Source organism: Dromiciops gliroides, chromosome 6, assembly GCF_019393635.1.
Source record: "Dromiciops gliroides isolate mDroGli1 chromosome 6, mDroGli1.pri, whole genome shotgun sequence".
Classification (NCBI taxonomy): Eukaryota; Metazoa; Chordata; class Mammalia; order Microbiotheria; family Microbiotheriidae; genus Dromiciops; species Dromiciops gliroides.
In genome coordinates this window covers 17,142,341-17,167,399 of record NC_057866.1, presented here as the reverse complement: position 1 = coordinate 17,167,399, position 25,059 = coordinate 17,142,341, and the positions used below count along the sequence as shown (strand labels likewise).

General features: G+C 43.8%; 1 protein-coding gene across 1 annotated transcript; it reads right to left on the bottom strand.

Moving 5' to 3' along the window:
• Positions 1–17,871: 17,871 nt before the first annotated feature.
• LOC122731844 (olfactory receptor 1052-like) lies at positions 17,872–18,831 on the bottom strand. The gene has a single exon (XM_043972108.1). The coding sequence runs from the start codon at positions 18,829–18,831 to the stop codon at positions 17,872–17,874; it is 960 nt and encodes a 319-aa protein (XP_043828043.1).
• Positions 18,832–25,059: the final 6,228 nt, after the last annotated feature.

The following is a 25,059-nucleotide window of genomic DNA, read 5'->3' as shown; positions in this document are numbered from 1 at the left end:
TGTTGAATGAGTGGAAGCTATTCATGCTCACAAGGCACCAGTTGTGGGTGGTAGCAAAAGTAGGGATTGTAAGGGCCAAATTTTAATTGGGTGGCTCGCCATAATATTGGGGTTCAGAAAATAATGAGACCTCTAGGTCCCTTTCAAACTGCCTTTTTTTAGTTATTTCTCCCAGACTAATGTGTTGCTTAAAATCTAAATGTGTGGTTGCCTTAAGTTAGAAGCTTTAGCACCAGTCTTTGGGCATTAAACATTTATTAAAGTATACTAGGTATTCACATGGAGTTCAAAAAGTTAAGAAAAGGCCTATCTAGCCTAGAGTTCCAACCTGGTCATATTCAAGTCCTCCACCATGAGCCTGCTTCAAACACCACTCCCCAGCAAACTGAAGTCTAGACCATGGGCGGTCCTTACACACTGCTTCAAGCTGGATTGGTTAGTGTGTGGTTTAAAAATCTAAATGTGGGTTCTAATCTGTTCCCCCAGTTCTGGGGGAAACTGGCTAAAATCACTGATAAATTCACCAAGGGTTTAGGCTTTTAAGGATTTATTAAAGCTTGGATCTGTTTGGTACAGCCAGAGAGATAGAAACCTTTCCTTTCCTAACAGCCCACATGAAATTCTGCCACCACGCCGATGCCTCACACCAAAAGAGAGAGATCCCCTCCACCAGCCTTCGCTTTTTACTTCCGTTGTCCTCCCCGAAATGGGAGGTTCTTCAAGTTGATTGGCCGAGAGCAGTTTCCTGTTGATGTTGCCTCTGAGAACACACTCTCCTCAGGACTGGCTAAATTTAAATTCAAGATCTGATCACCTTTAAGTGGGTACTTAGTAGTTCCTCATTCACACCCAATTCAAACACTACTAAGTCAATCAAGTCAGACCCCTGGCGTCCACCAAATTCCATTATTTTAACACATTAGCATCATCCAAATCCATTGGTTCACTGGACTTGAAGGTGGTCTCCAGATGAGTTCAAAGTCCTTAGCTTCTGAGAACAATACCTTCTTTTTTGTTTGTTTTGTTTTTGTTTGCAGGGCCATGGGGATTAAGTGACTTGCCCAGGGTCACACAGCTAGTAAGTGTCAAGTGTCTGAGGCCAGATTTGAACTCAGGGAGTCCCAAATCCAGGGCCAGTGCTTTATCCACTGCACCAGCTAGCTGCCGGGGGTGGGGGTGGGGGGTGGGGGGTCGAGCAACAATACCTTATGGGTCAGCCAGGTGTGGTTACAATCTAGTTAACTTGAAGTAGGCTAATCAGCAGTCAATCACTCACTTAATTCAATTAGTTTAGGTTAATCTTCAAGTGGGGCCTTTGAGTATCTGCCAAATCCCATTATTTTTCTCACACTAAAAAGAAAGGAGATGAACAGCCTCTTTTCCACAAACAAACCAGGTTTCATTAATGGGAACAAAATTTTCAACAAAGGTGAAGTTAATAAAGCCAGGGACAACGAGTAAGGGAATAGGGGAAGAGAAAACAAATAAGCTCCCTGGCTCTAGCAGAGACTGACTCAAACCCCAAACTTGCTTGCTGCTCAGCTCGCTCAAAAAGCTGGCCTCATTTCCACTCACCAACACCTGGGGGCCATAGTTTTTCAATGAGAGTTAGCTGTGCAGTCTCTTCTCTTTCCCCCCCCCCCCTTTTGCCTCTCCCACAGGAAGGGGAGGTTCTTAACCTTGCTGAGTCTCCAATTGGTTCAACATACTCCCTGGGCTGTCCCCATTATAATTTGGCCAGTCCCGTGTGGGCATGTGGAACTTAGTAGAGGAGTCTTAGATACTTAGTTGTTCTTTTCTATAATTCCTTCAAGTACACACCCATCTTCTCCTGGACTTTTTCAAGGTTACATCTTTTCAGTCTGACTGTAATGAAGCAAAGATGGGGTGATGGAAACCCCAAATCACCATTTCTTACAGGATGAAAGACTTCTCTCACCCTGACTGGGAAATCAGGTAGGACCATAGATTTGAAGTTGGAAGGAACCGTAGACATTGTATAGTCTAACCGTTTTATATTACAGATTTGTGAATTGAGACCTGGAGTGAAGTGGCAGAGGTAGGAAGTAGCAGAGCTCAGACTGAGATCCAAGTCCTTAGACTCCAAATTCATCTTTATTTTATTTTATTTTATTGGTGATGGGTAACTGGCCCCACTGACTTAGTGAGTGCACCAAGTGTACTTGGCTGATGCAATTTCCCTTCATGGAAGACACTAGGGAGCCTGTTTCCGAGATGAGATGGAATGGACGTGGTGACTGACACCTAAACTGTCTGTTAATGGAGGTTACCAAGGTTTGTGGATTAAGAGAACTCAAGAGTTAAAGTCAGTTTGGGCTAAAGCTGACCACATGAACCCACCAAGTCTGGAGGGCAAAGCAAGGAAGAACTAGCCCAGGTTGGAAATAGAAGATCTAAACTTCCAAAGGCAATCTGTAGTAGAACTAGGGCTGTGAATAGCCACTGTATTTATGGCCTGGGTAAGATAAGGAAACCCAATCACAAAACCCCAATCAAACCTATATCAGATTGCTTACCATCTCAGGGAGGGAGGGAGGGATAGAATTTGAAACTCAAAACTTTTTTTTTTAATTGTTAAAAATTGTTTTAACATGGAACTGGGAAAAAAGCTATTTTTAAAAAATTAAAAATAATAAAACAAAGGGAAGCAAGCCCTGAGGGGTCGTAGGGGTGGGGTGGGGATTAGGGGAGGTGCAGTAGAGAAAGGTAGGACTTGAGCTATGTCTTGAAGGATAGGTATGAGAAAAGTAGAAAGAAGAGAAAAAAAAAAAGAAGAGGAAGGGCATTCTTGGTGTGGTAAAAATTCTGTTCCCTTCTCTACTTATCCAGTCACCAGTCTAGTTCAAGCCTTGTCTCCTCTGGACTAAAGTAATAATCTCCTATTTAAATGAAGTGGCATTAACATAAGCTTTGCCACTGTTCCTATGTGTCTCCCCATTGGAATGTGAACTCCTTGATATCAGGCTCCATCTTTTCTTTTTGTAACCCTAGCACTTAGCACAGTGCTTTGCATACAGCAAGCATTAGTATGTGATTCACTCATGCATTCATTCCTAACTGTCTTCCAGTCTGTCACCTTTCCAATTCATATTCCACACAACTTCCTAAGGAAATGCATCTGTGTTAGTTCCCTACTCACAAAGCTCGGACCCCTAAAATAAAACTTGATAGCTCAGCCCTCTATAATCTATCTTCCAACTACTTTTCTAGCTTTACATTGTGTTTTCAAGCCAAACTGGGCTACTATGGTTTCTCCAAACTTGCTATTCCAGCCCCTGCCTTCATGTATTTTTACAAGCTGTTGCCCCTGCCTTAAATTATGTAAATGCAATCACATAGTGAAGTAGATAAGAGTCCTAGACTTAGGACACTGGTTCAAATTTTGCCTCAGACATTTCCTAGCTGTGTGACCCTGGGCAGGTTAAAGTCTTTCAGTCTTACTTCCCTCATCTGTAAGATAGGGATGATAATAGCACCTACAATATAAGATTGTGCTAAGGTTCAAATGAGAAAACATATTAAGTCCCTTGCAAACCTTAAAGCATTTTATAGATGCTAGTGCTATCATTACTGCTCTTTTTTTTTTGTGGGGCATTGGGGGTTAAGTGACTTGCCCAGGGTCACACAGCTAGTAAGTGCTCTTTTTTTTTTTAATGGACATTTTATTTACTGAAAGGGGTAGGTGAAGGGAGCTTGAAGAGAGACAAACTGCTGAGAGAAAGCAGCCCTTCAGATAAAGCACTTGAAGAGATGCTTCCAAGAGGACTGACGTGAACACTACCCTTCAAAAGCAAAAGTCCTGATTGTAAAGATGATTGCTGCCTTGGTTTCCCAGTAGCTAGCTTGAATATGACTCTTTTCAGGACTTTGGAGTTTATTGCCAGGGAATTCTGCACCAAAGAATTGCTGGGGATCTATGGTATGTAGCATTTGTCATCTCTGGCAGGCTCATTTGGGAAGAGGAGAAGAGAGGGCCTTCATCTGAATAAGGGGCCTTCCATCTCTGGCTGAGTATAAGAAAAGGGGTGGTTTGTTTTCTTTCAGAGCCCATCTCTTACTGATCTCCAGCTATAGGTAGGAGTGTAAGGAGTCTCCAGATGGAAGAGGAGAGGAGCAACAGAGATCTACAGTCTCACCACATGTCTTCCATTTTCTGCCTGATTTCCAGCCTCTGCAGAGAATAAGGCACCTTTCACTTAATTATTAACAAACTCCTACCTGGTCATACCCTACATACTCCAGTGATTCTGAACTGTAGATTAACCTCCAAATTCCATTCCCCATCCGTCACTATCCAATTCCTCATTACTATTTCCCCTTAACCCGCCCACCTGAATGTCCCAACCAAATGATATCCGCCCCTTCTGCTGTGCCCTCTGGGATGCCTGTTCCATAAGCAACAAATTTGTTTTCATATGAAATCTCTACCTTTCCCATTCTTTCCTTCTCTGGTTTTCACTTAGACCTTTTTGCCTATATTAACACAGCCTTCCCGACTAAGCTTTCTAGCACTGCTTGTATTTTCATTCCCTTTGGCTCACTAGTTGGGGAATTAGAACATTCCTTGCTCCCCATTGTCACTTCTAGGTTCTCCCTCTGCCACCACCATTCAGTAACCTTCTTCTTTGAGGTGCATAGAGTCCACATCTTCCACCTATCAAAATCCTGGTAGCTGTTGTCTTCAGATCTCTGACACTCCCATTCCTTTCTTTTTTTTTGGTGAGGCTATTGGGGTTAAGTGACTTGCCCAGGGTCACACAGCTAGTAAGTGTCAAGTGTCCGAGGCTGGATTTGAACTCAGGTACTCCTGAATCCAGGGCCGGTGCTTTATCCACTGCGCCATCTAGCTGCCCCTCCATTCCTTTCTCAATGAGTTCAATACCTGGCTTACAATATTCCTCTCCTCCCCAACTCCTGCTCTCTTACTAGAGGTCTTGAACACATATTGATAATCCCTCAAAGTCCCTTATTTCCCAGTTCCTCATCCTACTTATTTTCTATAACCTACTGCTCCACCGCACCTCAGCCACACACAAAGATGGTCATACCCATAATCGTACCATCACCCTCAAATGCACTACCTCCATGATCAAATGCACCACCTCTCATTTGATCCTCACAAGAGTCCTAGGAAGTAGATGTTATTATGATCCCCATTTTACATATGGGGAAACTGAGGCAAACAGGTTAAGTGACTTGCTCAAGATCATACACAAGTGTCTGAGGCTGTAATTTAATTCAGGTCTTCCTGCCTCCAGGCCCAACACTATCCATTGCTCCACGTAGCTGCCCCTATTGAGAGATGAAAACAAAACTCTGAAATCCAGGAGCTCACATACTATTTCGGCGGTGGTGGCCAGGGAACAACCGTGTATATGTAACAGTAAGAGTGGGATAACATAGGCCTGCACCCTGACATGTTCTGGCTAGCATACTTCCCATGGAATGTTGGATGAGCCCATGCTCTGGCCACATCTGATGAGATGTAGGCTTTGTCCTCTTGCTAAAGAATATTAGATTCAACCAGACACTTGTAGATTATCACTGCCTCTCCCGTTCTCCCCAAGAGGTAATGGTTCCTACTGCTTCATTTGATCAATGAGCAGGAAGACATATTCACTCAATAGACTTAGAAATGAGAAACACATTCCACTTGTGCTCTCTTCTAAATGTGTGCCTTGGTTTTCAACAACATTGCCTTGGACTTCCAGGGATGTTTAGTAAAGGGGGTGAAGGGTCTGGAGAGGAGGGAGGTCATCTACTAGCTGTGATGGCTTATAAGTACATGGCAATGAATACATGTGATTTTTAGGTGCAGCTTCAAGTCTTCTGCTTTGTTTCTTTCCTTGAGGATGTATGAACAAACAGTAATTCTGTAAGGGATCTTCCTAGCCTCAACAGCAACCTTTTGAGTTCAAAGAGGTTCTGGGACTGGGTGCTGGTTGCCCAGTAGGAGGAAACCATTGTCTGGGCAGTGTAGTTATTTAATGCAGAGTCAAGTCAACAAGCAATTATTAAGGGCTCAGGCACTATGTTAATTGCTGAGGATACAAAGAAAGGCAAAAAAAAAAAATCCCTGCCTTCAAGGAGCTCACAGTGTAATGGGGAGAGACAACATATAAACAATTATGTACAAATGAGATAATTTCAGAAGGAAGGCACCAATGTTAAGGGAGACTGAGAAAGGCTTCAGAGCTGAGGTAGAAAGTAAAATATCTTTTAAGAGCTCCACAAAGTAGTTCATGCTTCAAGTTTCAACCTCCTGGGGAAGTATAATAGGTATTAGGGTATCATGCTATAATTCTAGATCAATGTTGTGTTTGAGCATTTCTCAGGTCCTGGACCTGATCTATTTTATATAAAGTTCATTTCTTTTAGGGAGAACCTAGACTAGAGCCAAACAAAATTTACTTTAAAGATTGTGTCCAGAATTCTACTTTAGGGTAGGAAAGTCAAAGATTTCCAGAGTTCAAATCAAGAGTTGATTTGGGGGGCAGGATACCCAAGTGCTGATGCTAATCCACGTGAGTCCAGAACTAGGGTCCCTTAGTGAGAGAAGATATGCTATCCCTCTGAGCTTGGAGATCTATTCATTCATTCTTTTTTTTAGTGAGGCAATTGGGGTTAAGTGACTTGCCCAGGGTCACACAGCTAGTAAGTGTTAAGTGTCTGAGGCCGGATTTGAACTCAGGTCCTCCTGACTCCAGGGCCGGTGCTCTATCCACTGCGCCACCTAGCTGCCCCCTATTCATTCATTCTTTCACTTATTTATACATACTTATATGCATACATTCATATGGATATGCACATATATTTTTATTAAATTTATAAGTAATTTGGGGGGAGGTGAATTGCTATACTATAGGCTTTTTTGTGGTGTATGAGGTAGGATTTGAAGGAAGCTAGGGACTCTACCAGGGTAGCTAAGGGACACTGTAGTGCACTGTGATGTTTAAAATCTATATTGTGTGATCGCCTTAAGAGAAACAACACAGAGCCCTAGGTCTAGAGTCAGGAAGACTCATGTTCCTGAGGTCAAATCTAGCTTCAGACTCTTACTAGCTTTGTGACCCTGTGCAAGTCACTGAACCCTGTTTACCTCCGTTTCCTCATCTGTAGAATGAGCCAGAGAAGGAAATGGCAAACCATTCCAGTACCTTTGCCAAGTAAACCTGAAATGAGGTCACAAAGAGGGACATAAGTGAAGAATGATTGAACAACAACAATAAAGGATTCTACCAGATGAAAGAAAGAATATGCATTGCAAGTGTGGGGAATAGAATAGACTATACAAAGGCACAAAGATGGAGGATCAAAATCATGTACAAGGAACAGAAACAGAGTAATTTGGCTAGAATTAGTTTGTGAAGAAGTATAATGTGTGATAGGCCTGGAAGTCAGATTCTGCGGGCTTGGCAGGTCCCATCTACAGGAGAATCTCTCTTAGTTCATGGAACTGGTCCCATGATCTTTCAGGTCATGTTCTTGCTAAATTGTAACTATAACATTATTATCCAATTGTTTTTCCCAGTTTTATCCTGGGAAGAGTCATCCACGTTCTTGTCTCCTGTAGTCAACCTGTGACCAAGATAATTGTCTAAAGTTGAAGGGATAGTCTATGGCCTTGGAATAGAAACAGAATGGCAGAGCTGAAGGGGATCTTAGAGATGATTTAGTTCATCCCCATCATCGTTCATACAATCTTCAGCATTTATCGTGTTACCAGTAGACAAAGGTGACACCCTCTTCTACTTTTCACGTTGTTTTTTGTAAAGCATATTTCTGTCCCCTAAAAACTTGTGGGGAGAAGTTGCGTAGGGTTTGCTAAGTTCAATGAGTGGTTGTTAGGCAAATTTAAGCTTAATATAAGAAAAAACTTCATAAGGTCAGAAGCATTCAAAAGTGGAATGGACTACCTCTGCAGATAGTTGGTTCCTCTCACTTGAGGTCTTCAAGCAAAGGCTACATGGTCCCTTGTCTCGTATGTCGTTGAACATATTCTCGTATGAATAGCTTGAATTTGATGGCCTTTTGACCCTGTCCAACTCACATTCTAAGACTCTGTGGCTTGTCAGAGGCATATTTGAAATTTCTGCATTGACTTTTCCTTTCTCCTTCCCTTCTGTCTCACCCGTTTGAAATGTATTAACCTATTTAAGGAAATATTTATTTTCGTTCTCTGCTCTTTTTGGTTATTCTGATTTAAATAGTCTAAAATTCAAAATTTTTAGTGTTGGACCTGGAGAGCTAGGATTGTTCTCCTCTATGGGCTGGTTCTTACTGACCTTGTCTGTATATTTCAGTAATGCATCTCACATGCTAAACTTGAGGCCCATTAGAATACTTGGCACCTCATTCAGCACATATCCAGGTCTTTTCTGCCTTTGCTCACATTATTGTCTGTGCCTGAAAATACCCCAAATAGGCACATGGCCCATTCATCTCCATTTTTTGAATGTATATTCAAATGTTGAATATATATATATATGTATGTATGTATGTATATGTGTGTGTGTGTATACACACAGGGTGAGCCAAAAGTCATGATGGGGTCTGATGTTAACTTTTTGAAAATTAGTTTTCTTTACTTCCTATATATGTATACACATGTGTACATATGTACACGTGTGTATATATACACATATGCACATGTGTGTATATATACATATATATTCCCTCTATATACTGTATATTATGCTATGGTATTATAAATTAAAAAGAAAAAAAATAAAGGAGTTATTAAATACTGAAACCCCTTCATGACTTGGTGACTTTTGGCCCACCATGTATATGTGTGTGTGTGTGTGTGTGTGTGTGTATACACACACATAAATGCATATGTATGTGTCGACAGATAAATATATATCTGTTCTTCAAGATCCAACTCTAGTGTCATCTCCTTCATAAAATTTGTGCTGATTTCCACTCTTCCCCTTATCCCCTTTGGAACTAATCTAATCACAGAACCTGGGTTGGAAGGGACTTCAGGGGCCACAAGTCCAATCCAAAATGTCATCCGGGGGTGGCTAGGTGACACAGTGGATAAAGCAGCCACCCTGGATTCAGGAGGACCTGAGTTCAAATCCGGTCTCAGACACTTAACACTTACTAGCTGTGTGACCCTGGGCAAGTCACTTAACCCTCACTGCCCCACCAAAAAACAAAACAAAAACAACTACCAAACTGTCATCCATCTATCTTTGGCTTGAAAACTCAATGAGCAGCCCATTCTATTTCCGGATAATTGTGTTAGGAAGTTTTCTATAACAAAACCTAAATACATCTCTTTGGAACTCATACTAGTTGCTTTCAGTTCTGTGCTCTGCAATTTTTCCGAGTGCCCTTCAGACACTTGAAGATGGTTCTCATGACCCATGCTCCCTACTCCTCCCTCCCCTCCACCTCATGCTGAGTTTTCTTTTCTCTGGGCTAATCATCCCCAATTCCTTCAACCAATCAAAACGAAATTAAATGCCTACTATGCATCAGGAAGTGTACCAGGCAATGGGCATAGAAAGACAAACAGAACAGGCCCTTTCCTCAAACTTCCAGTCTATCAGGGAAGGAAATATGTCCACGTATAAGTATATACGATATAATGCATGTAGCGAGGGAACCCCACACAGAGCAACAAATAAGAGGAGTAAGATAGAGGAATCCGGGAGAGCACACCAACCGCCCGCCCACCCACAAGCCTCTCTGCTCTTCTGGCTCACTCATATCTTGAATGTGTAGCAATGTAACTTGTTCCAGGTTGTTCATCACTCTCTCTGTATTACTCCTTCTATCACCTCAGACTGGCTGCTGCAGGAAAACGATGACCCCAGGTTTGGTACCTTTGAGAAAACGCGTCCCTTCTGTATTGCTTTACCATCCTATCACCGCCTGCCAAGTCCAGGACACCTCTCCTTCCCCCGTGCTGCCCAAGCCTCCAGTCTCTACCAATGCCAAGCACAAAACAGAATTAGCATGATGGTCTCTTTTATCAGGCAGTGGGATATTCAACAGCAAAAAAAGCAATGGATGGAAAATGCAAGACAAAGATGGGAACAGGTGGTGTTAGCCAGTTATTAGTCCCTTGGAAAATGAACTCAAGGTTGACTAGATTGTGAACCTGGGATAATGGTGGCACCCTCAATGCAAATGGGGGATTTGGGGAAAGGGTTTGGTTTGGAGGGGAAAGCTGGAGGAAAAATATCGGGGGCCACATTATGTTTGAGCTGCCCAGGGGGTCATCCTGTTTGAAATAAACAAAGGGTGGTTGTTGATAAAGACTGAAGCTCTGGGGAGACATGGACTGGATAGATAAACCTGAGTCACCTGCAAAGAGACAATTAAAACCGTGGGATCTGAGGGAAAGAAAGAGCGGGAGGCCAGGACAGAATCTTAGAGAACACCTACAGTTAGACAACTGGATATGAATGAGGAGCTGGTAAAGGAGACTGAGAGGGGTGGTTTAAACACATAGAAAAACAAGGAGCCCCAAGGTCCTCCTCCATTTCCCCCTCTGCATTTTCACTGGCTTTCACTCATGCCTGGATTTTCTTCCCTTCTCATCTCTCCCTTTGTTTCCCAGCACTAAGCCCACATGGTAGGCCCTTAATGTTTGGTGACTGACTGACTGTCGGCCTAATTGTGTCTCCTTTCCGTAAGTCAAGATCTGACCACATCAATTGCCTGCTCATCATAAACTCTAGTGGTTCCTTATTGCCTCTGATTAAATATTAGCTCCTCTAGCTTTCAGTACCTTCACAACCTGTTCTTAACCTATCTTTCCTTACTCCTTATACACTCCCTTTCCTGTCCTCTACAATCTAATAAAAATGGCCTTCCTTCTGTTTCTTGCATAGAGCACTTTATCTCATTTGTCCATGCCTTTCTGGTTTTCTCCCACGCTTGGAGTGCACCCCCTATCCACCTCTGCCTCAAAGGATCTCTCTCTTCTTCATAAAGCCTTTCCTGAGACTCATAATGTACCCCCAACTGCTAGCATCGTCCCATGCTAATTCCACTCTATATTGATCCTTCTTACATTTTTCTGCTACATGATTCTGTATGTATGCATCTCACCCCATAGAATAGGAGCTTGACAGTTGGAATTGCTTTATTCTTTTTTTTGTAGCCCTAACACCTGGCAAATGATGGCTTAATAAATGGTTTAATAAATGCTTATTGACTGATTGGGAAGGGAGGAGAGGAAGGTAACGAAGTATGAAGAGATTGGAGATCCCCATGGGGGGATGAAGATTGTTAGCATCCATATTCCTTCTGGTCTTCCATATATATATGTTTTTTTGGAGTAGGAAGTAAGAGAGAATAGTGGTTGTCGGTCCCTTATTCTTTCATTTGTTTATTTTGATGGGTAATGAGGGTTAAGTGACTTGCCCAGGGTCACACAGCTAGTAAGTGTCAAGTGTCTGAGGTTGGATTTGAACTCGGGTCCTCCTGAAGCCAGGGCTGGTGCTTTAGCCACTGTGCCACCTAGCTGCCCCCTTCTGTATTATTTTTTACATTTTAATTGAGTTAAAAAATTTTTAACCACCAGCCAGGTATATTCCCTGAGAACAATCAATTAAAACACCTTAAAAGTGATGACCATTGGTGCTATAGGCAACTTTACACCTTTATATTTTATCTTTCCTTGAAAAAAAGGAAGGATGAGTACCATGATGGTTCACTAACAAGGTAGTACCATCTTGGCCCATTGAATCTGACCTCCAATCAATCAACCAGTGTTTATTAAGGGCCTGGCATGTGCCAGGCAGTAGGCTAGGCCTGGGATACAAAAATAAACAAGAAACAGCCCCTGCTCTAAATGCACATAGGCAACGTTCTACCAGCTACATTTCATCTGGGGAGGTGGGAAGGAGATGGAGAAATATTGAGGAAAGATATCGAGGAAACATTGAGAAGCTCACACTCAAAAAGGTGACCAGGTCACCTGCTCAGGGTGGGTAAGATGATAAAGGGATCCAGGTACTTACAAAATAGCAGTTGAACGTTAGAATTGGAAATTGCCCAGTTGTTGGTTTACTGCCAAATTCTGTGTTTTTCTCATCAGAGCACTTGTTGACCTTTTCCTTTTTCACTAGGCTGCTTCCAATTGTCATTAGAGCAATCAATGATTCTTCATTCTGAAGTTGAAGTATTACTAAAGAATTTTTTTAAAACAGCATTTTAGGGGCAGCTAGATGGTGCATTCAGGAGTACCTGAGTTCAAATCCGGCCTCAGACACTTAACACTTACTAGCTGCATGACCCTGGGCAAGTCACTTAACCCCAATTGCCTCACCAAAACAAAAACAAAAACCCCAGCATTTTAATGAAACAAACCATTTGTTTATGCAACAGATACTGCAAGGAATCAAAGATGGTGGCACAGGAATCCACTGAGGCTCAGGCAGTCATCCTGGGACAGAGTTTGTGTTTTAATGAGTCAGTGGTTCACTCAAACCCTTGAGACTGCAGAAACTTTTCTTGTCTCAACTTCCTATTCATCTTCTTCCATACAGCTGCCAAGAGGGACCATATCCCTCACCTACTGGATAAACTTCAGGGGTTACCTATTGCTTCAAAGATGAAATAGGCACTCCTCTGTTTGACTCCTGGAAAGGAGAGGTGCCTTAGTCAATGGTATACAAGTAATATAGTTAGTATATGACTGAGCCTGAATCCAAACTCAGCTCTTTTTATTTCCAACTTAGCATTGTTTCCACCATTCCCAGCTGCCTTCCTTTTGTGATACTTCTTAAGCTATTCAACATTCATAGTGATGTTTGCTACATTAAATGCATTCATTTCCTTTGCCAACAACCCTCTCCGCCACTCTTTCTGTTCTTCAAAACGTCGGAGTGCAAAGGAGGAACTGCATAGGCAGGGACCAACTTCTCAGGAACTTCAGTAGAGCTTTTTGTTAGCAATGACATTTTTTTTCAAAACTGATGGAACTATTTTTGAAACAGTAATCAATGATTTTTTTTCAGTTGAGATACAAAAGATTCTGGAGTTCTTTTCATTTTCATTGTTGTAGTTATTGGTTTTTTCCCCCCCTATTATCTCTGTTTCTTTCACTCTGTATCATTTCATGTAGATTTGTTCTTACTGTGTTGTAAGAAAGAAGCTTACGTTCTAGTGGGGTCAACTAATGAGGTATTGTGGACAGAGAACTGGATTTGGAGTGAAGAAACAAGTGCCTGGATTCAAATCCAGCTTCAGACATTCCCTAGCTGTATGATCCTGGACAAGTCACTTAATCTGATCCTTAGTTTCTTCATCTGTAAAATGGAGATAATAATAATAGCACCCAACCTCATAGGTTTAAATGAGAAAATGTATGTAAAGTGTTTTATAAACCTTTGCGCACACTTCAGAAGGGATGCCAATGCAGAGTTTTCTTCCAGCTCTGATTCTGGAAGCTGCATTTATTATTATTTCCCATAGAACTAGCTGAGAACGTGAAACTCAGTCTGACGGAATGTAGGCATCTTATGTGTCGTATCTTTTCACATCATCCCACTCTGTGGCAACCATTTAGAGGGCATCCTAGTTGGGAAAGAAAGAAGGCTTCTAAAGAGACACAGTTTCATTCATTCAGGGTGGTATCTTTCCTAGGTCCTCTCCCTTCATTCCCTTTCTACTTCCATTAGAAGCCATTTACCTAAATTCTCCAAACCCCTGCAGGGCTAAGGGTTGACTCACTGGGAAAAGACCTGAGGCTGAAATAAATCCAAGAGCAGTTACTGATTATGAGATGGGATAGAAGCTGGACTTGTGCTTTCATTGATACTGGGGACTCACAGATGAAGAGACTCCTTTTTTAGTCATTCAAGTTTTAGCCTTCTCTGCAATTTACAATCTTGTGTTTATTTGTTTTGTTTTTTTTTAGTGAGGCAATTGGGGTTAAGTGACTTGCCCAGGGTCACACAGCTAGTAAGTGTCAAGTGTCTGAGGCTGGATTTGAACTCAGGTACTCCTGACTCCAGGGCTGGTGCTCTATCCACTATGCCACCTAGCCACCCCTGCAATTTACAATCTTAAAGAATTAACTGCCCAGGGCACTGAGAGGATAACTGACTTAACCAGGATCTCAGTCAGTCAGTGTCAGAAGTAGAAATTTTTTTTTTGGTGGGGCAATGAGGGTTAAGTGACTTGCCCAAGGTCACACAGCTAGTGTCACGTGTCTGAGGCTGAATTTGAACTCGGGTCCTCCTGAATCCAGGGCCAGTGCTTTATCTACTAAGCCACCTAGCTGCCCCTTGAGGAAGATTTTGAACACAGCATTTCCTTGCTCTCTCAGACTAGTTGTCTATTAAATGTCTCTTATGATCACTTCTTACTATAATTATAAGATATCCCCTTTTCTCCTCGTACATGCCAACATGAAGGAATTGCAGCCACTACCCAACAGTGTCAAAGGTGATTTAGCTGCTTCTTGGAGCAAGGTGAGCTCGAGTGCTGACGCAGTATTCATAAAATATCATAAAGGAAGCTTTTGGTCATGGGTCACATCCTGCTCTGGTTCAAGGGAATGCCCTTTGATGAGAGCAGACCTTGGAGTGAGAATTGGTGCTTCGAACACACTGATCGCCTCTTTCAGCTTTTGTCACTCAGGGAAAGGTACCTGAGTACCTTTCTAGGCCGCCTCCTTGATGGGCCAGCGAGCTGTGAGTCTGGGATGTCTAGGTCAATCTCCTGTTGGTCTCAGTGTGAGCTGCAGCTCACCTCTAACCTGAATACCAAGTCACTTTTCCTGCAGATCTGTGGAATGGATGAGTCAGTGTGACTCCTCACCATGACTGTAAAACACTCAAACACAATTCCAGTGCAGGAAAGGGCTGCCTGGCTTTTGTTGAATTGTGTTTGACTTTTGGAGACTTACTTCTCTGGGTGTGTCCCAATGGGAGGGGATTGGGACGCACAGGACTTAACTGATGCTGAGCAGCTGATCACCCTGGATTTACAGAGTCATAAACTTGGACACAGACATACAGGCAGACAGGCAGGATGGGGTGTCATTTATTTTTAAAATTTAATTTTTATTGCTATCCTTTATTTGACATCACTTTTATTTTTTAAAATTTCTCCCTAACCCCTTCCCTACACACCAAGCTGTACATTGTAATAAAAAACAAAAAGGGGAGAGTAAAATAACGGGGGGAAAACATTTCAGCAAAAATAGCCAACATGCCAAGAAGTCTGCCAGCTCTCTCCCCATTATCTCTCCTCTCTGTCTCTGTCTCTCTCTGTCTCTATTTCTTTCTGTCTTTCTCTGTCTCTGTGTCTCTGTCACTCTGTCTCTCTGTCTCATATACATACACACACAATATCTTTTCATTGCCTTTCACATTTCTAAACTGTGAAAGACTTCCCACTTCAAAGATATATGTATATATAACTGAATTGCCGGCTATGAGGTCATATAAGCAGGAGGGGCTTCATTTATGTACAATGCATGCTACACCTACCAAGTTCAGCCCTCCTTAACTCCCTCAGCCAAGAATCCTAGCTATGATGTTGCCAGCCAGTGGTTTTCCAGCCTCTCCTGTCTCTTCACCCTCCTGGTTGCCTTCTTCCAAATGGGCTTTCCCTCTCACCCCCTACTCTACACACGAGGAAACTGAAATCCAGAGGAATCAGCTAATTGGCTGAAGGTCAGATCACAGGTGGGAAAAAGCAGGTGTGAGAGTCACACCTAGCTTTCCTGTCTTTAAATTCAGTGCCTGTCCCTCTGCTCTGAATTTTCTGTTTTAAGATTTATTTTAATCTGTATACAAAATGTTAGAGGAGAAGGGAAAATAGGGACATGGTATGATTTCATTTGTGTCTTAAGCCTTCTTAGGTTGACTAAGTTGGCTTTTCACCAAAGTTCAAACTACAACTCGGCAGGTATATCAGTCAGTCAAATATTTATTAAGTGCCAATTACATACCAGGCACTTGTACTAAGCACTGGAAGGTACGTGGAAGTGTCCTTCTCACTCTTGGCCCAGCCATAAGGAAGCACTTTTATTTTATTTAATTTTAAAGATGTATTGATACTATTTATTTTTATACCACAGTTATTTCTTGAAAGTAGTATAGTGGATAGAGAGCTTGTCTCAGAGTCAGGAAAGACCAGAGTTAAAATCTGGCTTCAGATATTTACTAGCTGTGTGACCCTGGGTAAGTCACTTAACACAGCTTGCTTCATTTTCTTAACATCTGTAAAATGAACTCAAGAAGGAAATAGCAAACCACTCCAATGTCTTTGTTAAGAAAACCCCAAATGGGGTCATGAAGAGTTGGATGTAACTGAAATGACTTAACAACAACAAAGCAAACCAGACAAGCAAGACCAATCAACACTGAGTGTCTAATAATACATGCAGTATTCTATACTCATTGTCACCCACCTCTCTAGGGGGAGGAGGGAGGCATTTTTCATCATTATAATTAATCGGGGGCAGCTAGGTAGTATAGTGGATAGAGCACCGGCTCTGGAGTCAGGAAGACCTGAGTTCAAATCTGGCCTCAGACACTTGACACTTACTAGCTGTGTGACCCTGGGCAAGTCACTTAACCCCAATTGCCTCACCAAAAAAAAAAAAATCAGGAAAGGCCTTTTAAAGAGAAAAGCCTCTACTCCCTCTCTGTCCTTGAGCCAGGAAGGGCAGCTCAAGACTGTGATATCCTCTAGCCCTAGCATGGAGTAATTTGTTTGTTTTTGACTTTCTCCAACTGAAACTTCATTTGAAGCTTCATAATCATTGAAATTTAAAGCAATTCAAGCAAAGCAGGCCAAAAAATACAGGAAACACAGAAATGTCGAGACCCAGGACTTGGATCTCAGTCTGAGCTCTCCTACTTCCTACCTTTGCCACTTCACTCCAGGTCGCAATTCGTATATCTGTAAAATAAAAAGGTTAGACTATATTATGTCTATGGTTCTTTCCAACTTCAAATCTATGATCCTACCTGATTTCCCAGTCAGGGTGAGAGAAGTCCTCCATCCCTACTTTTTGCTACCACCCACAGCTGGTGCCTTGTGAGCCTGAATAGCTTCCATTCATTCAACAAGAATTTATTGTATCTATATAGTATATATTAGACGTACTAAGATCCAGGACAAGGGTGCTTGATATTTTTGTATCATAAACACCTTTGGACTCTTTCTCAGAATAATATTTTTAAAATGTACAGTATCAAACATATTGGATTATAAAAGAAATCAATTCTACTGAAAGACAATGATCTTCTTCTATCCCGGTCACAGATGGGTCTGGAAGGTTGAAAGGAGAGAAGTGGGGCATTTGTCCAGTCTGTCCTCAGTTGGCATCTCAGTAATCACAGTTCACTGTTCCTTCTGAGCAGGTAGAATTTCCACCCAATATCCTTTTTCATCTATACCCTCTTCTACCATTCATTCCATTAGGTGGAATTCTCTCCCCTGGGCAGAAATAAGTATAGGAGGGTTGAAAGGAGAAAAGGGCATTTGTCCAGTCTGTCCTCAGTTGGCATCTCAGTAATCACTCTTTACTCTTTTTTCCTGTTTTTTTTTTTTTTGGTGGGGTAATGGGGGTTGAGTGACTTGCCCAGGGTCATACAGCTAGTAAGTGTCAAGTGTCTGAGGCCAGATTTGAACTCAGGTCCTCCTGACTACAGGGTGTGTGCTCTACCCACTGCACCACCTAGCTGCCCCCAATCACTCTTTATTCTTTACAGTTTCTTCTGAGAGTTTCCATCTAATGTCCTTGCCCATTTGTACCCTCCTCTACCATCCACCCCATTACTTGTGTTTGAGCACAAGGATGAATCAATGATGGGCCTTGGAAGGTACCAGACTTCCCCTGTTCCTTCCACAAGCCAACAAGCCTTAGTGGGGGAAGACATTAGTCTGGAGCCTCCTACGCAGTGCATCCTTTACCTCCTTATTGCGGAGGCTATAAATGAAAGGGTTAAGCATGGGGATGATGATAGTGTAGAAAACTGAGACTATCTGGCCATCGGTGCCACTGTCACTTCCATGGGGCTGGACGTATGTGAAGACCACGGTGCCATAGAAAATGGCAATGGCCAGAAAATGGGAAGCGCAGGTAGAGAGGGCCTTTTCCCTTCCAGCAGCTGAGCGCATGCGCCCAATGGCTGCCAGGACCAGGCCATAGGAGATGAGAATGACTGCGGCAGGCAGAAGGGTAACCAAGGCAGAGAAAACATAGAGGATGTTGCCCGCTGTGGCAGTGTCGGCACATGCCAGGCGGAGTAGTGGCGGAATATCACAGAAGTAGTGGGTGACTTCATTGGGTCCACAAAAGGGCAAGACAAAAACATTTCCAGTCTGGATGATGGAATTGACCCCACCAAACGCATAGGAGGCAGCTACCAGCTGAAGGCAGGTCGCCTTTGTCATGACAGAAGCATAATGGAGGGGCTGGCAGATGGCCATGAAGCGGTCATAGGCCATGGCTGCCAGAAGGAAGCTCTCGGTTGTCACATGTATCACAAAGAAGGTCAGCTGAACCACACAACCAGTGAACGAGATGGATTTGTCAGTGGCTAAAAAGTTAACCAGGAGTTTGGGTGTAACCACAGAGGAGTAGCAAATGTCAAGGAGAGAGAGGATGCTGAGGAAGAAGTACATGGGACTATGAAGACGGGGGTCCGTGTAGATCAGGGCCATCATGCCTGTGTTGCCCAGCACCGTCATGGTGTAGATCAACAGAAAGATGAAGAAAAACAGCGTCTGCAGGTCTGCGTACTCAGAGAAGCCCAACAAGATGAACTGAGTTACTGGGGTAAAGTTGCCACTGGCAAGAGCTATCTCTCCAGGAGTCATCTGCAGAATGATCATTGACAACCGATTAATCAATGAATCGTTTCGATACAGCTTCTGCTTTGCAGAGAGGCATTATAGTAGAGAGAGCACTGGCCCGCAGTCAGAAGCAGCCTGGGTTAAAATCTTGCCTCTGAGACATGATAATCATGTGATCTTGGGCAGATCCATTGAGCCTCATCTTTTCATCTTAAGGTTGGAAATCGTGATGCCCGTAGAATCTGTCTTACAGAACTGGGGAGATTAAAAGGAGATAATGCATGTCAATGATTGACAGACCTTAAAGGATACTCTAAATGTTGATACAGTTGTTGATGGTAAGGATAGTGGTGGTGGTGATGGCAGCGGAGTATAAAAAAAAACCAGCCTTGGAGTCAGAATGACCATAAGGATTTGGGGTGTATGGGACACCTTCCACCTTCAGGGAGGGTAGATCTGGCTTGTGATGTGGCCAGGAATGGGGGATCCCATCAGGGTCCAGAGGTCTTCCACTGAAGAAACCATGGAGGTGACTCTTACCTCTCATAGGCTTGGTCCGTGGAGCAGAAGTTCTGGTGGAACCTACTAAAATGAAAAAGGCTTCAAGCATGAGCTGGTCTTAGGTCTGTTGTCTGAGAACCAACCTTGCTATATTACAAAGGCCTAATGACCAGATTGGTTGTGCAATGGGGAACGTATTCATCATAGTGCCTCTTGAAGACCCTCTCCCATGTTTTAGAACTTAAGGGTTATGATGTATGTTATCCATATCAGTGAAAGCACGGATCTTTGAAAAATTGAATGCACAGGGACGGCTACTTAGAGCCTGGGGATTAAAAGGAAGGGGCACAGAAAGGGAGATTGGAAAAGTAGCGGGATATGCTTGGACTACTTTGCAGTTTTGCCTGTGGCTGGTTCTGAGTCTTCTCCTAGGAAAGTGATACTTCATGGGCCTAGGAAGAAAGGAACTGGGAGGGGCCAAGCTGGAGACATCCTCCACTTAATCACAGGATCATAGATTGAGAGATGGACAGGACTTCGGAGACCTTTTTGTCCGATCCCCTCACTTTACAGATAAGAAAATAAGAGGCCCAGAGAGGCTGTGACACCCCCAAGGTCAGACCAAAGGCAGGATTCAAATCTGGGCCTTCCCACTCCAGAGTGAGTCTTCTTTCTACTGGAAGGGTGACTCGGGTCTGTTCTATCTCTCAGTGATTTCTCAGTACTTTCCGTGCTCCACCCAAAGCCTGGTCCTTGACCAAGAACAGGGAGAAAAGGGACATTGAGGGTGGGCCCTGCCCACCTAGTCCTGAATTCTCTCCAGCAGATTGCTGAGATCACAGCCAAGGTAAGGATTTCCTACATGAGTCAGTGGCTCCTCTGCGTCTCCAGCATCCAGCAAGAGACTCTGGATCATGGGATCACTGGATCACTGGATCATAGATCTAGAGAAGAGAGGGACCTCAAAGGTCATGGAGTCCAATCCCATTTTACAGATGGGGGAAACTGGAGCCAGGGTGTTGTGACTTGTCCAAAGTCACAGAGGCAGCAAACGCCCAGAGGTTTTCTGGCTTTTGCACCCTGACAGTTCTTCTATAAATCCCATCAGAAATTATCCCCAGGGGCAGCAGGTGGCGCAGTGGATAGAGCACCGGCCCTGGATTCAGGAGTACCTGACTTACTAGCTGTGTGACCCTGGGCAAGTCACTTAACCCCAATTGCTTCACCAAAAAAAAAAAGAAAGAAAGAAAGAAAGAAATTATCCCCACTGTCAAGGGCCTCAGAGGCTCCCTGGTAGTGGGGACTAGAAAGGAGAATTCAGAGAGGGTGACAGGTTTGGAGGAATGGTTTCATCATCTGGAAGACCTTGTCCCAATTTTCCCCCAAACCCACTATGCTCATTTTTGGCTGCTTACGTGGGTCGCATTGCCTGGCATGTCCCCTCTCTTTTCCATTTACTCCAGTGCTTCACTTCCTCTATATCCAGTTCCAGATTTTTGGCGTTTAGGAAGCCTCCCCTGACCATATCAGCCCACCTTGACCTCTGTCTCCACTCTGAGCTTTAACAATTCCTGGTTTATGGATTCCCTTGATCACCTGTGCTCTTGTAGTTCCTAACTTCTAATTCCTCATTCCTGAGAGAACCCTTCTTCATTCCTCCCCCCCAATTCAAATTCTCTATTCCTGTTCCAGGGCTGATGAGGAGTGCTAGAGTAAAACAGGAAATCATCCGAGGTGCGTCATCTCAGCTTGACCCTCAGTGCAGCTCGACAAGCCTGCTGCTCTGTCTTTATTGATTCCTTATCTCATCCCCATGGTAACTTGCAAACTCTTTGTTCTCTCCTCAGCCAACCACACACTCCTTCCCCTCCTCGAATGCCTGTGTGTTCAGCAGATGTTCCAGCCTCCTAATTCATCAAGATGCTTTGGGACATCCGAAGGAAAGCTCAGCCTTGTGTCATTGACATGGAATCTGTGCCCTTAGTCAAATTATTGGTGAAAATGTTAACCCGTGTGGCACTCTGCACAGCTCTTTGCTGCATCCCTGGAGACCTTCTTCTAAGCTGACATTCACCCATTAATGACAACTGCTCTCTGAGTCTGGCCATTCAAACAGCTCCAATTCCACCTAACTCTACTATTGTCCAGCCCCTAGATTCTTTACCTATGGGCCATGACCCCACGTGGGCTCACGTAACTGAATGTGGGTGGCAACAGTAAAAGGTTATGTATAAGGGGCAGCTAGGTGGTGCAGTGGATAGAGCACCGGCCCTGGAGTCAGGAGGACCTGAGTTCAAATCCGGCCTCAGACACTTGACACTTACTAACTGTGTGACCCTGGGCAAGTCACTTAACCCCAATTGCCTCACACACACACACAAAAGGTTATGTATACATATTTTATATATCTCTATACCCAGGGTCATGTAAAAGTCTCTTGGCGAAAAGGGGTCGTGAGTGGAAAAAGTTTAAGAAGCCCTGGTCTAGACCGCATCTCTCCATCCTTTCCACAAGAGTAGCATGACAGACTTTGTCACATGCTTTGCTAAAACCTGGGTAAACTGTACCCAAAGCGTTTCTCTAAATGACCAGCCTAGTAGCCCTGTAAACATGGAATAAGGTCAGGCCGGCGTGATCTGTGTCCAACTCTGTCTTAGCTTCAGCCTCTTCTTTGTCTCACTTTCTGACTCTGGTCTCACATCTCCAGCAGTTTGCTGGACATTTTCATCTGGATCTCTCTCCACCCCTTCCCTCAGGATCAAATTCTACAGTCTTTAGCAGGTTATGTAACATCCTACCAAGTAGAGATTCTTTTTTTTTTTTTTAGGTGGGGCAATGGGGGTTAAGTGACTTGTCCAGCATCACACAGCTAGTAAGTGTCAAGTGTCTGAGGCTGGATTTGAACTCAGGTACTCCTGAATCCAGGGCCGGTGCTTTATCCACTGCGCCACCTAGCTGCCCCCACAAGTAGAGATTCTAAAGGAAATGAGTGAATGAAAAACCATTTATGAAGTCCATATTATCTGCTAAACACTGGGGATACAAATCCAAAAGGGAAGACAGCCTCTGTCCTCAAAGGGCATGCCTTCTAACAGGGGGAGACAACACACATATCTCCTAAGGTAGTCCATTTCATTTTTTTTTTTTTTTTTGCAGGGCAATGAGGGTTAAGTGACTTGCCCAGGGTTACACAATTAATAAGTGTCAAGTGTCTGAGGCTGGATCTGAACTCAGGTCCTTCTGAATCCAGGGCAGGTGCTCTATCCACTGCAACACCTAGCTGCCCCAGTCCATTTCATTTTGAGGCAGCTCTTACTATTGTGAAGTTTTTTTCTTATACTGAATCACAATCTGTCCTTTGCTACTTCCACCTACTGTTTCCATTGCCATATCTGTCCTTTGGGGTCAAGCAGAAGTCTAAGCTCTCTTAGAGGTACTTGAAGAGACTTAGCTTTCCAAACTAAACATCTCTAGTTTCTTCAATAAATTGTTTGGGGTTGGGGGGGGGCAGTGGGAGTTAAGTGACTTGCCCAGGGTCACACAGCTAGTAAGTGTCAAATGTCTGAGGCTGATTTAAACTCAGGTCCTCCTGACTACAGGGCGTGTGCTTTATCCACTGAACCACCTAGCTACCATTCATAGGACCCTAAAAGAGATGGAGCTCAGACATCCAAAGATGCTTCATTTGGTGGATGGAGCCCTGGCTGGGGAGGGGGATACTCAAGTTCAAACCCTGATGTTGTCATCTGGGGTGAGGCTTCACTACCTCAGGTGGATCTTTGAGGTGGAGTTAATTATTTCTTCTTCACTATCCTGGGAATTGTCAAAAGAGGACTTGCTAGAGCAGTTAGCCGCTTTGTCCTCCCCACTGCTAGGGAAGGTCTAATTTCTTCCTTCCTTCCTTCCTTCCTTCCTTTCTCTCTCTCTCTCTCTCTCTCTCTCTCCCTCCCTTCCTTCCTCCCTTCCTTCCTTCCTTCCTTCCTTCCTTCCTTCCTTCCTTCCTCCCTTCCTCCCTTCCTCCCTCCCTTCCTCCCTCCCTTCCTCCCTCCCTTCCTCCCTTCCTTCCTCCCTCCCTCCCTCCCTCCCTCTCTCTCTCTCTCTCTCTCTCTCTCTCTCTCTCTCTCTCTCTCTCTCTCTCTCTCTCTCTCCCTCTCCCTCTCCCTCTCCCTCTCCCTCTCCCTCTCCCTCTCCCTCTCCCTCTCCCTCTCCCTCTCCCTCTCCCTCTCTCCCTCTCCCTCTCCCTCTCCCTCTCCCTCTCCCTCTCCCTCTCCCTCTCCCTCTCCCTCTCCCTCTCCCTCTCCCTCTCCCTCTCCCTCTCCCTCTCCCTCTCCCTCTCCCTCTCCCTCTCCCTCTCCCTCTCCCTCTCCCTCTCCCTCTCCCTCTCCCTCTCCCTCTCCCTCTCCCTCTCCCTCTCCCTCTCCCTCTCCCTCTCCCTCTCCCTCTCCCTCTCCCTCTCCCTCTCCCTCTCCCTCTCCCTCTCCCTCTCCCTTCCTTCTTTCCTGGGAAGGTCTAATTTCACTTACTAGGGAAGTGAAAGAAAATGATCATCTGCTCACAAATTAAATAATTATGGGGGAATGTTGACTATTACACTCGGGAGGCAGCTGCATGGGGCAGTGGATAGAGTGCCGAGCCTGGAGTTAGGAAGACCTTGCTTCAAAAAATCGCACTTTAGGCAATTATTGGATGACCCTGGCGGAGTCATTTAGCCTCTTTCAGCCTCAGGTTCCCCATTTGCAAAATAGGGGTAATAATAGTACCTAGCCAGCAGAGTTGTTTTGAGGACTAAATGAAATAATGATGTGCTTATTTGCAAACCCGTAAAGCCTTTACAAATGCTAGCTAATATAACAACCCTTGACTTTCTGCTGCTGCTAGGGCTTGGTTAAGTTTTATTTAAAATAATAGTAAAATTAAGTATTAGAAATATCATTATCTACCCAATTATTGGTCTGGATACCCTATTGTCATCAGCAAGCAGTTTATGTGAGTAGTTAGGTTCTACAAAAGACTTGCTCCTTACAGCCAAATTTTTATAGTTTTTCTCTTATTGGGTTGCTCCCTCAATATTTCTAACAATTTTCCTTAATAACACGCACAATCTTAAGTGCTACTGAGCACACGTTTGTCATGAGGATCAAAGATAGAACTTTTGGATTCTCTCTATATCCCAGGGTTGTGCTTCCCCCTTACAACTTCAATTTCCCATTTATTTGATTAGTATTTAATTGAGGTTAGTTTGCCATCTAGGAGCTCTGTTTTCTCACAATTATCTTTGTATTAGGTATATTCGATTCGTGCTTCTTTCATCTTCTTTCTCTCCCCACCACAAGACTCTGCCTCTCCATCCTCCTTCAGGGGCTACTTCTCTGTGGTACTACTTTTTGCATACTTTGTAACCCACTGTCCAGGAGGAAAAGTAAGAATATTCCTTGCTCTTCGCTTATACTTCCAGATCTTCCTTCAACAACCGTTGCTAAGCAATCTCTCCTTTGCAGTCTGCTCCAGCCATTTCTAGCATCCTGTCCGGGTCCCCCTCCTTTCTCAAGGAGTTTAGTGTCTGCCTCAAGGTTTTCCTTTCCATCCCACCCCCAACCCTTAGTCCTCTTACTTGGGAACTTGAGTATATATGTTGATGCCCTTTCAAATACCCTTGGTTTCCATTTATCAGCCTCCTCAGCTCCCATGACCTTTACCTCCACTCCATCTCACTGACAGACAGGGATGGTCATACCTTGATTTCACCATCAC